This window comes from Neoarius graeffei, chromosome 27 (assembly GCF_027579695.1).
Source record: "Neoarius graeffei isolate fNeoGra1 chromosome 27, fNeoGra1.pri, whole genome shotgun sequence".
NCBI classification, from domain to species: Eukaryota; Metazoa; Chordata; class Actinopteri; order Siluriformes; family Ariidae; genus Neoarius; species Neoarius graeffei.
The window spans coordinates 10,578,066-10,595,147 of record NC_083595.1 but is presented as its reverse complement, the minus strand read 5'-3'; the positions used below and the strand labels follow the sequence as shown (position 1 = coordinate 10,595,147).

The 17,082-nt window shown below is 42.9% G+C and overlaps 1 protein-coding gene across 1 annotated transcript in view; it reads right to left on the bottom strand.

The window, feature by feature from the left end:
* The window catches only part of capn8 (calpain 8), a 61,876-nt gene extending 45,368 nt beyond the window's left edge, over positions 1-16,508 (bottom strand). Inside the window, exons 1-4 of the mRNA XM_060911406.1 lie at positions 16,176-16,508; positions 14,557-14,626; positions 12,181-12,299; positions 11,355-11,488 (exon numbers count right to left, since the gene is read on the bottom strand). Coding sequence (XP_060767389.1) covers positions 11,355-11,488; positions 12,181-12,299; positions 14,557-14,626; positions 16,176-16,412 — 560 coding nt within the window. The 5' untranslated portion in view covers positions 16,413-16,508. The remainder of the gene's footprint in view (positions 1-11,354; positions 11,489-12,180; positions 12,300-14,556; positions 14,627-16,175) is intronic.
* Positions 16,509-17,082: the final 574 nt, after the last annotated feature.

Sequence of the window (17,082 nt, the reverse complement as noted above, 5' to 3'; positions counted from 1 at the left end):
ATCTGTCTACCAGCAACCATTTTCAAGTTACAGCCCTCTGAAAATCCATGACCTTGAGTTTGACCTTTCAAGTTCATTCAAGGTCAAAGATCATGGTGCCAAATGAAAGGCCATATGGGAGTTCCTGTATGCTCATAATAGTAAACATCTGTCTATCGACAACCGTTTGAGTTATAATGGAAAATGTTATTTTGACTGAAAGGTTGACCTTTCAGGTGACCTTCACCTTCACCTTGACCTGATTACCCCCAAAATTTAATCAGGTAATCTACGGACCATTGGCCACGTACCCTGAAAATTTGAAGTCAATCAGTGCAACCATCTAGACACTAGATTGTTAACAGCCAGACACACACACAAACAAACCAACAAACCACACTGATTACAATACCTCGCCCCGCTTACTCCTGTAGCCCTGTGCTATGTTTAGATTCAGTTCATTGGAAGGTTTAAATTCATGGGAGTTATTAAAGGGTTAAAATGTAAAATGAGAAAAAAGAACGTTTGGAAGTGGAAGTGCTGAAACTTGTAAATGTCCTATGCCAATATGTTTTTGTTTCTAAGAATTTGTATTTCATTTCTGTTTCTAATACTGTGACAAATTATTTTCCTAACTTCTGATTGGTCAAGAATTGTGATCCCTGAACTGTTGCAGAGTAGGAAGTAGAGGGCGCAACACAACATATTCAGTTCGTCGGAGGATAGTGAAGGGGACAGTCGGGTAGTTTGTCTCCTCCTGTTAGCTATGCTAAAGTCTGAACTTTCCCAGGCTTTGGGGAAGAATTCTGCTGCCAAGTGTTCGGCTAGAGCATTAATGAAGCAGGGGGCTTTGCTGTGTGAGACGGGACACTTTCCTTTTGAGGTTCTATGTGAGTTTTAATGACCGGCTGTCGTGTAAAGCCGTTAGTGACCAGAGCAAACGCACGCTAGTTTCAGTTACAGTTAGAAGGGTTGCTTCAACGTTATTGTGCTACCCGTTGGCTGTGTTTGGGAAACTACTAAGTGCTAGAATTGTCCGGTAAACCGGAGGAGTTGGGATTCGTTTAAACAAGACGGTCAAAACCAGCAAACGCGGTGGGGAGACGGGACATTCAACGCTGCTGTTATCCATGCGGGAGGCACGTGATCAGCTAGGAACACGCCACGACTGGGTCCATACTTCAGCTGCGCTACACGCAGTGAGCAAGTGAACACTCGCAACTGCTTCTTCTACTTTTCTTCTCAACGATCAGGTACAGATCATTTTCATTTTATTTAGCTCGCCGAGTGAAGCGGCCAGTGTTTATTTTCCAGGCCCCAACGCACCCAAGCGACGTTCAGGCCTGCAACTGGGTATATTTTGAGTCCCTTTAGTTATTTTAAAGCCGGCATAGTTTAGGGCATTTACATGTGACTGAGACGTTTGCATTTCAATTGCATTTCCTTGGGTTTCCTATTTCATTTCCTATTGCATTTGAAAGAGTGACTTTGACTCTAAGGACTTTGAGTTTAAAGGGTAACTTTTCATTTTAAAGGGGAACTGTGAAATCTAAAGGAGAACTTTTTCCTTTGAAGGTTATTGTGATAAGGTGACAATATTACTGTGTCTTATTTGTTATAAGAGCAATTCTAAGTTTACTTTTAAGTGGTAACTAGCTCTGAGAGAGTGTGTCTTTTCAGTTTATTAACAAACAACAACAAGGGAGTTTCATTTCATGCTTTATTCATTTGTAGTTTGATTGTAAATAATCTATTTTTTAGTAAAAGGTAAAAAGACATGTCATTTGAATTTCATTATTTCATGGTGACATTTTACTGGTTTAAATCATTCTAAAAGGTATATTTACAGTTTATTTACAAGGTAATAGGTAACAATACTCATAACCAATCCGATAAAAACTACTGCTGTTTTATCACCATAAATGATAAGAACTCAGGGCGCCCCAAAGTTGGAAGGTTGATTTAGATGTTTTTGGATGTCATGCCAGTAATGTAGGCATGGGGGCGCTACACAAAATGGAGGCACCGCTGGGATTGTTATGATAAATTTGTAACGCTTTTCTTTTGTACTAGTGTGTTTTGAACATTTTTGCCGGATTTTGAAATTTTCATTTTCTATCATGGCAGATAGTAAGCTACAGAAAGAGCTTATTGAGTGGTGTGACAGTGCTACTGTTGATGTTACTCATGCCATATTAGTAGTGGGGGTGGGCGAAGGTCTTGAAGTGGCTAAAATTGAAGAAGAGCTGCGTACAGTACGATGCTGGGGTCGAGTGAGAGTAAGGGGGACCAAGCCTTATGATGATAGTAATGGTTTATTAGTTCTGTGTGAATGCAAAGAAGTCATCAATCCACTTGTAGTATCTCCTGAAGTCCGAACTACCGATGGCGCTGTTTGGAAGATCATTACTGCCCAACAACCCACTCCTCCTGTTCCGTCTGATGACTTTTCAGCTAAGTTGCAACGCTTTCTTATGTCAGAGGGAAAAACATTGGCCGATATTCAAACCTTGTCTACCACTGATGAGTCAGTCTTACGTGCCATGGTAGATGTAGTCAGCCGCACTACTAAAAGTCAAGCTGAGAGCCATGGATATCGCTGCCTGCGAATCTTTTCAGGAATCACTCCCACCCCTGCTGGGGAGGAGTCTCTAGAATATTGGCTAGAACAGGCAATGTTAATGGTTCAAGAGAGTGAGCTCACTGAACAAGAGAAGAGACGACGAATCCTGGAGTGCTTGAGAGGCCCAGCCCTTGAAATTGTCAAGTCACTACACCTCAGTAAACAAGGAGCCACCGCCCAAGAGTTTCTTGATGCGCTGGACAGTGCATTTGGTTCTGCTGAGTCGGCTGAAGACCTGTACTTCTCTTTCCGTCTCATTCAGCAGAAGTCTGGTGAGAAGCTGTCAGATTATGTTCGGAGAATTGAACCTTTTCTGGCTAAAGTGGTGAAGAAAGGAGGTGTCTCGGCAAGCGATAAAGACAGAGTGAGAGTAGAACAGTTGCTTCGTGGCGCAATTGACTCGGACTTAATGCTTCTACAGCTGTGCTTGAAAGAAAGATGTAGGAATCCCCCCAACTTTCTTGACTTACTGTCTGAAATCAGAACAGAGGAGGAATACCAACAAACACGGAAGAAAGTGAATGCCCGTATTCAGAATGTCGCTGTTTGTGATGACTCAGTTGATGAAGACGTAGACATAGAAGTGCTAAAAGCTGATTTTAAAGCTTTGAAAACTCAAGTGTTTGAGTTGCGTAAGAGTTCTGCTGGCGAAGGAGCTAGTGCTCATACAGCTATGCCTAATCCGAGTCACTTAGACAATGACAAGTCAGAAACTGCTGCTTTGCGAAAGAAAGTTAAGAGATTAAGCAAGAAGTTGAAGTCCAAAGGAGGCAATGCACCTGAGCCTTCAGCTACCATAGCTGCTGTCGGGACCAGGAACCAAGGTCAAGGTTCTAGGCAACCACAAGGTTCGGGAGGTGGTGAACGCTTCTGCTATAGATGCGGAGAGGATGGCCATATCACCACCAAGTGTTCATCTGCTGAAAATGAGAAAAGGGTGATCAAGAGACTCATAGCTTCTCTTAACAAAGCTAAAGGCAGGCAGGCTAATGAGGGAAAACAAAACAGTGAGGTCACTAACTGTTCCTCCAATAAACAGGAAGTAAGCAACAATACAAATGCTCCTCTTCCTAAAGGTCTCATTGGTCCACCTTCTACAGTGCAGGTGAAAGTGAACGGTAACCCATGTACAGCCATATTGGATAGTGGGTCCCAAGTAACCATCATCTTTGAGAAGTTTTATGAGAAACACTTGTCAGATGTACCCATCCAACCAGTGTCTGGATTAGCCATTTGGGGACTAAGTGATACAAGTTATCCCTACTCAGGATACGTTGTAGTTGACATGCAGTTTCCAAAGGAGCTAACTGGGAAGTCAGAGACACTGTCAGTGTTGGCATTGATTTGCCCTGGGCCTAACACACCAGATCAGGTCCCGGTGATTTTAGGCACTAACGCTAACTTGTTCCACCGACTCGCTGACCTGTGTGGAAATCCGAAGAGTAAGGCTCTAGCACGTGCCATGAAAGTCAGTGATGCTGGACCTAAGAGAGATCTGGTGCGGCCTAATGTCGCTGATGACAGCACTGGTAATTGTCTGGGCATAGTGAAGTTTACGGGCCCTGACGAGTTCATCCTTACCCCTGAGGAGAGTCGTTGTGTTCCATGTCAACTGGACTTCTGCCAGCCAGTACCTAAAGGCATAATCGTGGTGGAGACGAGTGACGCTGTGCCCTTACCACATGGTGTTATGTTCCAGCCTGTTGTCGCTCCTGCTTCTGCCATTGATCCTAATTGCTTCAATCTGTTGATTCAGAACGAGACAAAGAAGGAAGTTACAATCCCCCGAGGTACACCCCTGGGTATGGTTCAGTCAGCTGAATTGGTCAGTTCGGTCGTGAAAAGCCAGAAAGCTGAAGGAATAGATCCAAGTTTGATTGACTTTGGAGATTCACCTATTCCTAATGAATGGAAAGAGAGACTCAGGAGAAAGCTATGTCATCGACGCAACGTGTTCTCACTCCACGAGTGGGAGGTTGGCTTAGCTAAAGGCATTGAGCACAACATTCGTCTTACCGATCCCCGTCCGTTTCGTGAGAGGTCCAGACGTTTAGCGCCTGCGGACATCGAGGATGTGCATAAACATCTCCAAGAGCTGTTAGACGCTGGAGTGATAAAGGAGTCTAGGAGTCCGTACGCATCACCTATCGTGGTAGCACGAAAGAAGAATAGCAACGTGTGTATGTGCATAGACTACAGGACTCTGAATAGCAAGACAATACCCGATCAGTACACCACCCCACGCATCGACGATGCATTGGACTGTTTAGCAGGAAGTCGCTGGTTCTCTGTCTTAGACCTCCATAGTGGTTACTACCAAATAGCGATGGCGGAAGAAGACAAAGACAAGACCGCATTCATTTGTCCACTTGGCTTCTACCAATTTGAACGGATGCCTCAGGGAGTGATGGGAGCCCCTGCGACGTTTCAACGTTTGTTGGAGAAGGCCGTTGGGGACATGAATTTGCTACAAGTCCTCGTTTATCTTGATGATTTAATAGTGTTTGGTGCTACGTTGGAAGAACACGAGGAGAGACTAATGAAAGTCTTGGATTGTCTCCAGGAAGTAGGCCTAAAAGTGTCTTTGGACAAATGCCAGTTCTGTCAGCCCAGAGTCAATTATGTTGGCTATATCGTCTCTGCTGACGGGATTGCGACAGACCCAGCTAAGGTCGAAGCTGTAACACAGTGGCCACAGCCTACTGACCTTAAGTCATTGAGGTCATTCCTCGGCTTCTGTGGTTATTACCGCAGATTTGTCGCAAACTACTCCTCCATTGTCAAGCCGTTAACAGACCTAACTAAAGGGTATCCCCCTGTGAGGAAAGGCAAGAAGCCTACTGTCCCAAAAGATCAGCAATACTTCAAGGAGGCTGAACCTTTTGGCTCACGCTGGACTGATGCATGCACAAAAGCATTCCGTGAGATCATCAGACGCCTTACCAACGCGCCTGTGTTAGCGTTCGCCGATCCAAACAAGCGCTACGTGCTGCACATCGATGCAAGTCTAAAAGGTTTGGGAGCAGTCTTAAACCAGGTTCATCCTGAAGGTCTCTGTCCCGTTGCATTCGCCAGCAGAGGATTGACTGCTGCGGAACAAAAGTATCACATCCATCAGCTCGAGTTTCTAGCACTCAAGTGGGCAGTGGTAGACAAATTCCACGATTACCTATATGGTGTGAGATTCACGGTGATGACCGACAATAATCCGCTCACATATGTGCTGACCACCGGGAAACTCAACGCAACAGGTCACCGATGGCTTGCTGCACTGGCCACGTATGACTTTGAAGTCAAATATCACCCTGGGAAGGTGAATATTGACGCTGATTTACTCTCTCGCAACTGGTCTGATGTTGATGCAGAGCCTTGGAAGAAGCTGTGTCAGGCTGATGTGAAAACGCTCTGTAGTCAGGTGAGCGCGCAAGATGTGTGTATGGCTGAAAGACTAGGAGTTCCTGCAGAGGGCATTCCTGAGCTCTATTCTCTTGCAACTCATCTGAATGTTGGGCAGCTAGAGCAGTTTTCCCAAGAAGACCTGCAGAGAGCTCAGCTCAGGGACACAACTCTGAAAGTAGTTGCAGAGGCCTTGAACACCGGCCACTGGCCTTCCAACGCTACTGACGGAGATGTATCTTTGCTGAAATGCGAGAGTGCAAAATTGAGACTTGAGAATGGATTACTTTACCGAGTGAGAACCAAAGATTCTGGTAAAGAACACCGCCAGTTACTACTACCCAAGGAGTTAAGAATGCAGGTGTGTCGTGCTTTGCATGATGATATGGGACACTTGGGAGTGGAGAGGACTATAGAACTGATAAGGGAAAGGTTCTACTGGCCGAAAATGAGTCAGACTGTCAAGACATACATAGGCAACTGTGGGAAGTGTGTCACGTGGAAAAGTCCATGTCCACGAGCCGCTCCGTTACATCAGACCACCTCCACAGGACCTATGGAGCTTGTGTGTATTGATTTTCTTTCTCTAGAGCCCGACTCAAGTGGATTTGCCAATATTCTTGTGGTGACCGATCATTTCAGTCACTATGCGCAAGCCTACCCTTCTAAATATCAACGAACAGTCACTGTCGCCAAGGTATTGGTCGAGAAGTTCTTTGTTCACTATGGTCTACCAGCTCGAATTCACTCAGACCAAGGTCATGATTTCGAAAGCCGGTTGATCCAGGAACTACTGAAGACTTTGGGAATCCGTAAGTCACGGACGACACCCTACCACCCTCAAGGAGACCCTCAACCTGAGCGCTTTAACAGAACACTGTTATCTATGTTGGGAACTTTGAGAGATACCCACAAGCGCCAGTGGAGTCGTTATGTGAGTCAGTTAGTACACGCTTACAATAGTACCAAGAACGATGCCACAGGGTTTTTGCCCTACTACATCATGTTTGGCAGAGAAGCAAGATTGCCTATTGATGTGTGCTTTGGTACTGATGAGCATGAACCAATCACTCATTCACGTTATGTGGAAGATCTAAAAAGAGACTTAAAGAGCGCTTACGAGTTAGCTACCAAGTCTGCAACTCAAGTTCACTTGAGAAACAAGAAGAACTATGAGCGAGTTCTACGCAACCAAGTCTTAGCCAAGGGTGATCGAGTGCTCTTGAAGAACTTGGGGTTGAAGGGGAAACATAAACTGCAGAGTAGGCGGAACTCTTTACCCTACGTGATAGTGGAAAAGCTCCCTGATTTGCCTGTATACAGGGTGAAGCCTGAGACGGGGATGGGGAAGCTGAGGACTATTCACAGGGACAACATTTTGCCAATTGGGAGTTTGGTGAGAATCTCCGAGGAGTCAGATGTTCAAGAACGAATCACAAGACCTATGACTAGGAGTCAGAGGAAGTCAGGGACACGTCAATCACATGTCAAGAGGTCTCAAGACAATGCAGGTTATTTGCTGGGTGAAGAATCTAGTGACTCTGAGTCTGACTACCAGCCTATGCTAAGATGGAGATCAGAACCTGACGATCTTGAAGATCCTATCTCTGAGAGAGATCAGGAGATAGAAGTACAGAACACTGCTGATGAGCAGGACAGTGTGTCTGATCATGATGAAGAGAATGATTGTGATGTGATGTCAGATATCATTGCAGACACTAGTGATGAAGAGGCTGATGCTGCCGATGAGGTAGAAACACCCATTGAACCAATGTGTAGAGCAGAACCTGCAAGACATTCTCCCATACGAGTGGACAAGGAAGTCCAACCCCAGAGAACTTCCCCTAGACGTGAAAAGAGGGCTATTAAGCCAGTTTTCAGACTAACATATGAAGAGGCAGGGAAGCCTAAAGACCAGCCTTTGACCATAGTGCATAGGGGTGTGGTCATAAAGATTGGCTAGAAGGAATTTTTCATTTAATCTCTTGTTTCATTTGATTTTGTGTTTCATTCATGTTTCATGGGAACTAGGTTTCATGGGGGCATGTAAACCATTTAAGTGGGGGAGAGTGTAGCCCTGTGCTATGTTTAGATTCAGTTCATTGGAAGGTTTAAATTCATGGGAGTTATTAAAGGGTTAAAATGTAAAATGAGAAAAAAGAACGTTTGGAAGTGGAAGTGCTGAAACTTGTAAATGTCCTATGCCAATATGTTTTTGTTTCTAAGAATTTGTATTTCATTTCTGTTTCTAATAATGTGACGAATTATTTTCCTAACTTCTGATTGGTCAAGAATTGTGATCCCTGAACTGTTGCAGAGTAGGAAGTAGAGGGCGCAACACAACATATTCAGTTCGTCGGAGGATAGTGAAGGGGACAGTCGGGTAGTTTGTCTCCTCCTGTTAGCTATGCTAAAGTCTGAACTTTCCCAGGCTTTGGGGAAGAATTCTGCTGCCAAGTGTTCGGCTAGAGCATTAATGAAGCAGGGGGCTTTGCTGTGTGAGACGGGACACTTTCCTTTTGAGGTTCTATGTGAGTTTTAATGACCGACTGTCGTGTAAAGCCGTTAGTGACCAGAGCAAACGCACGCTAGTTTCAGTTACAGTTAGAAGGGTTGCTTCAACGTTATTGTGCTACCCGTTGGCTGTGTTTGGGAAACTACTAAGTGCTAGAATTGTCCGGTAAACCGGAGGAGTTGGGATTCGTTTAAACAAGACGGTCAAAACCAGCAAACGCGGTGGGGAGACGGGACATTCAACGCTGCTGTTATCCATGCGGGAGGCATGTGATCAGCTAGGAACATGCCACGACTGGGTCCATGCTTCAGCTGCGCTACACGCAGTGAGCAAGTGAACACTCGCAACTGCTTCTTCTACTTTTCTTCTCAACGATCAGGTACAGATCATTTTCATTTTATTTAGCTCGCTGAGTGAAGCGGCCAGTGTTTATTTTCCAGGCCCCAACGCACCCAAGCGATGTTCAGGCCTGCAACTAGGTATATTTTGAGTCCCTTTAGTTATTTTAAAGCCGGCATAGTTTAGGGCATTTACATGTGACTGAGACGTTTGCATTTCAATTGCATTTCCTTGGGTTTCCTATTTCATTTCCTATTGCATTTGAAAGAGTGACTTTGACTCTAAGGACTTTGAGTTTAAAGGGTAACTTTTCATTTTAAAGGGGAACTGTGAAATCTAAAGGAGAACTTTTTCCTTTGAAGGTTATTGTGATAAGGTGACAATATTACTGTCTTATTTGTTATAAGAGCAATTCTAAGTTTACTTTTAAGTGGTAACTAGCTCTGAGAGAGTGTGTCTTTTCAGTTTATTAACAAACAACAACAAGGGAGTTTCATTTCATGCTTTATTCATTTGTAGTTTGATTGTAAATAATCTATTTTTTAGTAAAAGGTAAAAAGACATGTCATTTGAATTTCATTATTTCATGGTGACATTTTACTGGTTTAAATCATTCTAAAAGGTATATTTACAGTGTATTTACAAGGTAATAGGTAACAATACTCATAACCAATCCGATAAAAACTACTGCTGTTTTATCACCATAAATGATAAGAACTCAGGGCGCCCCAAAGTTGGAAGGTTGATTTAGATGTTTTTGGATGTCATGCCAGTAATGTAAGCATGGGGGCGCTACACTCCGTCACGGGCGAGGTAACTACCAGAAAGTGAAAAGTACATCAAGCCACCTGTATCCCACAGCAATTGAATGCATCCTTCAAATCTATGGTGATGGGTGGCTTTGACCTTTTTTTAATCAGAAATTACCATGAAGAGATCACATCCAGATGTTCTCTTCAACCTGGTCCGCATACTATCTCCATGGCCTAGTAATGATTGTACTTCACTGTCCATCAGTAGAGCCAGTTGGTGTGGACCTTGTGCCTTGTTGGGCAGACCACTGTGCTTGGCAGTGGTCATCAATGAACTAATATTGACTATGTAAGTGACTATGTATTTTCAGATAAAATGCCTATGCAGTTTATTTTATGGTCTTGAAGCTTGCTCATTCTCTGATCGGGTCTGATCTAGCTTTTTATTATTATTATTATTATTATTATTATTATTATTATTGTTGGGGTTTACATTGGGGTGCCACTGTCACCACATGCTATGCTATCCTGCATAGCTCCATCCATCTGCTGTTGCATTTTTTTTTTAAATCCAGCTTTGAAGGAGGAGTGCACTGACTGTATTTTGTTTAGGAATTGCTAAGTTTTTTTAGGTTGTGTGTGTGTGTGTGTGTGTGTGTGTGTGTGTGTGTGTGTGTGTGTGTGTGTGTGTGTGTGTGTGTGTGTCCCAATTTGGGCAAACCATTCAATAGAATATTTAACTGAGTGGCCTCAATTAACTTGATTCATTGAACAGACTCAAGAATTGAACACTTTAGTGATGGCAGACAAGGGTCTCTAAAGGGAGTATATTGCCTTAAAATATGCAGTTTGTGTTTTGGCCAGAAGGAGGCAACCCTTCAGCACCTCCCTTGCCCATAAAGCAAAGACCTGCCAGGAAGGCTACTAGTGGCAGGTACTAGGTACCAGGCTTCTGGCAATGGTGTTTGAGTAAGCCAACTTGCGTTCTCTTCTGCATTAACACTTCAAATGGTTTGCACTTCAGTGCCGTCTCTGCCTTGCTTGGTCAGTGTTGTGTCTGTGTTGCTATTTGGTCCATGCCTTCTGCCAGCTCCTTTACTCTGTTCCAACACAGAAAAGACAATCGCTGTTCCTCTTTTAAGGGACTGATTAGCCAAGTCTTCTATTTTCACATCTTTCTGATCCTGTTCTTGGCAGTGGCTCTGCAGCTATATCTGCTTACAGAGGCAATGCCACATTAGAGGACTGTAATAAATATTTCCAAAACCTATAGTATGTGAGATGTACTGGGGAAAATTTTATAGTCTAAAACACATAGGAGTGTGAATGGTTGTCTGTGTCTATGTGTCGGCCCTGTGATGACCTGGTGACTTCTCCAGGGTGTACCCCGCCTTTCGCCCATAGTCAGCTGGGATAGGCTCCAGCTTGCCTGCCTAGAACAGGATAAAGCGGCTAGAGATAATGATAATGAAAATACATAGGGTCACAAGCTTAAGGTGACGTTTCTGCTGGTACCCAACAAGGGAATGAGCATAATGGTGCTCCACTCATTCTGAAGGAAACTGGCCAGGAATTAGGCACAGTAGGACCTAGGTGGACAATGTGTGTATTTTGGGCTGTGGCTGGATATGGCAAGCAGTGTTTGTAGACTATGACTCAGGCTCATGTTAAACACCGCCTTTTATCTTGCACTGCTCCTGAGACAACACACAAAAGCATGTGTTATTTGCACATGCAATCGCACACTCACTTAGCATAAGCCTTCTCCAGCAGGGCACTCCAGAACTCATTCCCTTTGGCTGAGTGAACAAACAGGAGCTCCCCATTTCTTGTGGGCAGCCGGTCATCAATGACAACATCCACCCACTCACCATACTGCCAAAGCTGTGGATAGACAGGTTTAAGCAAATGATTAGATTGGAGGTGGTTAGTAAATCTATAAGAGTAGCATGAAATTTTCTACATCCTAGTCAAAGGGAAAAAAATAAGGCTTATCTTGGACTAAGCCATAAAAAAATGTGGCTAGGATTATGTCTAAGAACTTAATCATCAACATATCTGGTGGTTATTTGCTTTCATGGATAATTAGAAGCTAAAAGACAATCTCTCAGTCATTACACAAATTAGATTACTTGTGCTGGTTTGTAGCCAAAGAAGGTTAAATGGGGGGGAAGTGTCTCAAATGTGGCAAAATGGGGCAGTGGTCAATCAGTGACTGGAAAGTTATGAGTTCAATTCCCAAGACTGCCAGTGATGTGTTGGATACTTGAGCAATATACAAGGATAAGGTCTCATTTGAAAGTTTAATTCATAAAATAAAGTTGTATTTGTATAGCCATTGTCAAAAATCTCTACAGAATTTCAGGTCTTTATCTAGATCGCTAATTAGCTTATGCAACTAGTACGTATAGCCTGCTAATTAGCTCTTTGATGCTATTCCTAAGCTGAGATAGTATGTCTGGGTTGAAAGTGGAGTGAGTGAGTGTGGGTTTAAAAAAAATCCAATGAGAATATGTACAGGTAAACACACTCATTCTTTAAACCCTTATTAAACCCTATCAGCTTATTAATCCCACCTGGAAATGAAAGATGCCAGCATACTGTTCAGTGAAACTCTGGTCAGCAGGAACAACCCGTCCTAGAATCTGAGTGTCCAGAGTCAAAGAGGCGATGGCTGCCAGGAGCCAACAGTCACCTGAAGGAGTCAAAGGTCATAAAGTAGGGTTCTTAACTGCACATCTTCATCTTGGGATTTTAGGCATGTATAGTGCAGATTCCAAAATATAATTATAATATGTGAAATTATTATACATACAGGACACTTTTTCAATGGAATAAAAACATGTATTCTATTCCCTTCTAGCTGGTTTCATTCATTTGGTTTGATAGCATGCAATATTGTTAGCATATCACTTATCCTACATGTATTACATCACTCTACCCAATGGAGAATGAGCATTGAGTATGGTTTACAATATTACATGGTTGTCAAGACAACATGATGTCACACGTCAGAGCTGATACGAATATCCAATGAGAAAGTTTTCTGCTGCGCATGCCAGAAGCATTTCTTTGCTCATTGGGAAACACAAAGACACATTGAACACCTGAAAGGCTACCAAAACTTCATTGGATATTCTTCATACATATTTACAAGAGAAAAACATACCAACAGACATTAAAAAACTGGAAAAAAAGACACATCGGAGATGTAAAACTTCCGCCCTAGCAAGCAACTGTGACAATTTGTAAACAAACATGACCGCCAGGTTTGCTTCATTAAATACGGAAAATTTTGAGAGAATTTTGAAAGAGAAAGACGCACTGAACACCTGAAAGGAATGTGTATGTAAAATAATAATAATAATAATAATAATAATAGGGCGGCACGGTGGTGTAGTGGTTAGCGCTGTCGCCTCACAACAAGAAGGTCCTGGGTTCGAGCCCCGGGGCCGGCGAGGGCCTTTCTGTGTGGAGTTTGCATGTTCTCCCCGTGTCCGCGTGGGTTTCCTCCGGGTGCTCCGGTTTCCCCCACAGTCCAAAGACATGCAGGTTAGGTTAACTGGTGACTCTAAATTGACTGTAGGTGTGAATGTGAGTGTGAATGGTTGTCTGTGTCTATGTGTCAGCCCTGTGATGACCTGGCGACTTGTCCAGGGTGTACCCCGCCTTTCGCCCGTAGTCAGCTGGGATAGGCTCCAGCTTGCCTGCGACCCTGTAGAAGGATAAAGCGGCTAGAGATAATGAGATGAGATGAGATAATAATAATATTGGCTGACTTTTTTCGTGGTATATCAGATATATTCCATTCAGCTAGCATGATATTGAATGAGTCGAAGACGAGTTCAGTATCATGCTAGCTAAATGGAATATATCTGATATACCACGAAAAAAGCCATCCATCCATCCATTATCCGCAACCACTTATCCTGTGCAGGGTCATGGGTAAGCTGGAGCCTATCTCAGCTGACTATGGGCGAGAGGTGGGGTACACCCTGGACAAGTCGCCAGATCATCGCAGGGCTGACACATAGAGACAAACAGACATTCACGCTCACATTCACACCTACGGTCAATTTAGTGCCACCAATTAGCTTAACCTGCATGTCTTTGGACTGTGGGGGAAACTGGAGCACCCAGAGGAAACCCACACATATACGGGGAGAACATGCAAACTCCACACAGAAAGGCTCCCATCGGCCACTGGGGTCAAACCCAGAACCTTCTTGCTGTGAGGCGACAGTGCTAACCACTACACCACCGTGCCGCCCAGTGCCAGCCAATATTATTTAAATATTGCCTGAATTCACTTCCAGCATTTGAAAATATATTTTGAAAGCATTCTGAAGCACTGAGTGTATCTTATGCCTGATAATGTGAATATTGTCTACTTTTAAAAAGGGTATCAAGGGTACCAAGGCTGTTGTATATAATTATATTTTTCATTTGTCTTTGTATTTGTACCATATGGAATTAATTAAACAGCACCTTTCAAAAGGAAGTATTGTTTGCATCAGGATACAAAATGGTGTCCTGTTATACCGTGAAGGGCATTTATTTATTTTTGTTGGAATGCTCGGTTTCCTTAGATGGAGGTGTCACTGTGAAGTAAGCTTTTCCTGACTGATAAATTGTGTTTTGATGTAATGTGGATGAGTTACAACATTCGGCTTACACTACATTACCAGCCATGGTGTGTAAGTGTGTTGTGCCACGTCTTAAATTTTTGTCATGCTGATGAGCAGAGCAAGTCAGAAATTTAACCCTGCACAATCACCTATCACCTGTTTGACACCCACAGAGTAAAAAAATGATACATCATGCATGAGACTGTTTGACTGATGACAGTATATATTACATTCAGGTGTGGCACCGGCACTCAAACAGTTCTGAAATATTTATTAACTGACGTTCAGGGTGAAGAGTTTCAGTTTTAAAGGTTCTCTGCTCACCTAGAGTTCCCTGGCAGATGTCAGTCCTTGTAGCACCATCACAAATGAACTTAGGGTCTGGGCAAACCTCCTGAAAACATCAGAAAGCATGATTTTAAAAAATAATTATCATCTGTGAATTCTGAATTCTTGTCAGAAGGTGTTTAATTTTCTATAAGAACAGGTTGGATAATGGTTCTGGCTGACAGACACATTCTAGGTTTGTATTAATGTAATAAACTATAACATTACTATAATGTGCTCATTATTCTGTAGTAATAAGTTATAGTTTCAGTAGTATCAACTTATTCATAAGGATTTGTACAGTGGACACTCCCCAGTTAATAAAGAGTTATTTAACAACAGAAAATGAACAGATATTGCTTTGGTGAAGTTTTCTGTAAGGAGATGGTTTTTTTATTATTATTATTATTATTATTATTATTATTATTATTATTATTATCTCATCTCATTATCTCTAGCCGCTTTATCCTGCTCTACAGGGTCGCAGGCAAGCTGGAGCCTATCCCAGCTGACTATGGGCGAAAGGCGGGGTACACCCTGGACAAGTCGCCAGGTCATCACAGGGCTGACACATAGACACAGACAACCATTCACACTCACATTCACACCTACGGTCAATTTAGAGTCACCAGTTAACCTAATCTACATGTCTTTGGACTGTGGGGGAAACCGGAGCACCCGGAGGAAACCCACGTGGACACGGGGAGAACATGCAAACTCCGCACAGAAAGGCCCTTGCTGGCCACGGGGCTCGAACCCGGACCTTCTTGCTGTGAGGCGACAGCGCTAACCACTACACCACCGTGCCGCCCCATTATTATTATTATTATTATTATTATTATTTACGTTTAGGAAAAAGGCATTAAAACAGTATCAGCTCTTTAACCCCTTCGGATAAAAGGTGTACAATTGTACACATGAAGTTCCATAGCATGAAGTTCCATAGCATTTTTCCTTGTGTCTGAAAGGGTTACGGTAAAACTATCAGGATAGAAGAGGCTGTGATTTGTGGTTTGTCAGTTATACAAAAAAAATATGCATTTTTTTTTTATTAGCATCAAGAAAGAGAGAAAAAAGAAAGGCTGGTGCAGGAACAATTGTTTATCGTTGTTATAACATGATAACAGGAACTAACATGAAGTGCAACTATAAATGGACAATGTGTATTTTTTTTAATAAATAAGAAATTGTAATTGTTGGCAAATTGATGTCGTATAAGAGCAATAAAACACTTCAAGACATGCTGTTAGAGGAAAATATTAAACGTCACTGTTGTGAGGTTGTGACAGCAACCATTACACCACCTGGCTGTTAATTATTTTAATTAGAACAGCATAGCATAACCTACATTAGTGCTTGTCTCCATATATGATGTTTGTCATTGCCCTGTTATTAATAATTAATTGATAGATTTGTAATTATATTTCTAAGCAAAACACACAGGATCAATATGCAGTGTGTTTCCTAGTACTTGTATTATACTGATACTGGCTAACACAGACAACTTACTACTGATGCACATTAAAGAGAAAGTAAAGAGAGGAAGTACTGTAACTGAAGTGTATCTGGATTTGCAATTATACAAATTATTCATCACACACTGACAGAAGTCTTACCGATGGCCTTTTCCATTCCACTCCTATGGTCTTGGAGGAATATCGGCTTAGCTGGTTGTATCCTAAAGAGCGGAATTCAGCAGGGAAGGTGGGGTCGCAGAAAAGTTTGCCACTCTCCAAGCACTCACGTCGCAGCTTCTGAAAATCCTGGTTATTGAAAGGAATGGCATTGTCATTGCCTCCCAGTCCTTCCTCTTTGTCCTTCCTCTTGGCCAGCACATGGGCGATGTTGGACATCTTGACACAAACTTGCTCTCAAGTGTTAGTCTTAAAAGAGTGTGGTAAAGAATGTTTGCTTGACGGTGCAGCTTGACAGAGCTTATGTTGAGGTGTTGATGGGTGGAGTGTGGATGATGGGGAAAAGGGCGTGACAGGTAATTATTTACCTGTCTGCAGGTCGTCTGCCATCTGGTGGATGAAGTGACTCAATATGACACGATCAGCACACCTGAAGTTCTGCTGGCATGCAAGTCAAGGATGAAACTATTTGTTGTCAGGTGCCTAAATTTAAGCTCAAAGTCACACTGGTTCAAGTTACAGGTTACTGATCAGGGGTGGGTTTCCAAAAAGCATCGTAGCACAAAGATCATCGTTAAATGGAAGAGCGCGCATCACAATGAACATTCTCACTCCTAGTTAAGATGCTCTTAGCATTAAGAGGCTTTTGGGAAACCCAACCCAGAAGGTCAGGGGTTTAAGCTTCAGTACTGCCAAACTGCCACTGTTGAGCCTTTTAGCAAGGCCCGTAACCCTCTCTGCTACAGGGGCACAGTATCATGACTATGACCCCGACTTTCTAACAAGCTGGGATATGTGAGGACAAAATAATTTTACTTTCCTAGAATGTATATGTGACAAAGGCTTCTTCTTCTGAATCTCCAGCAAGTGTCTCCTGAATCTCCAGCAG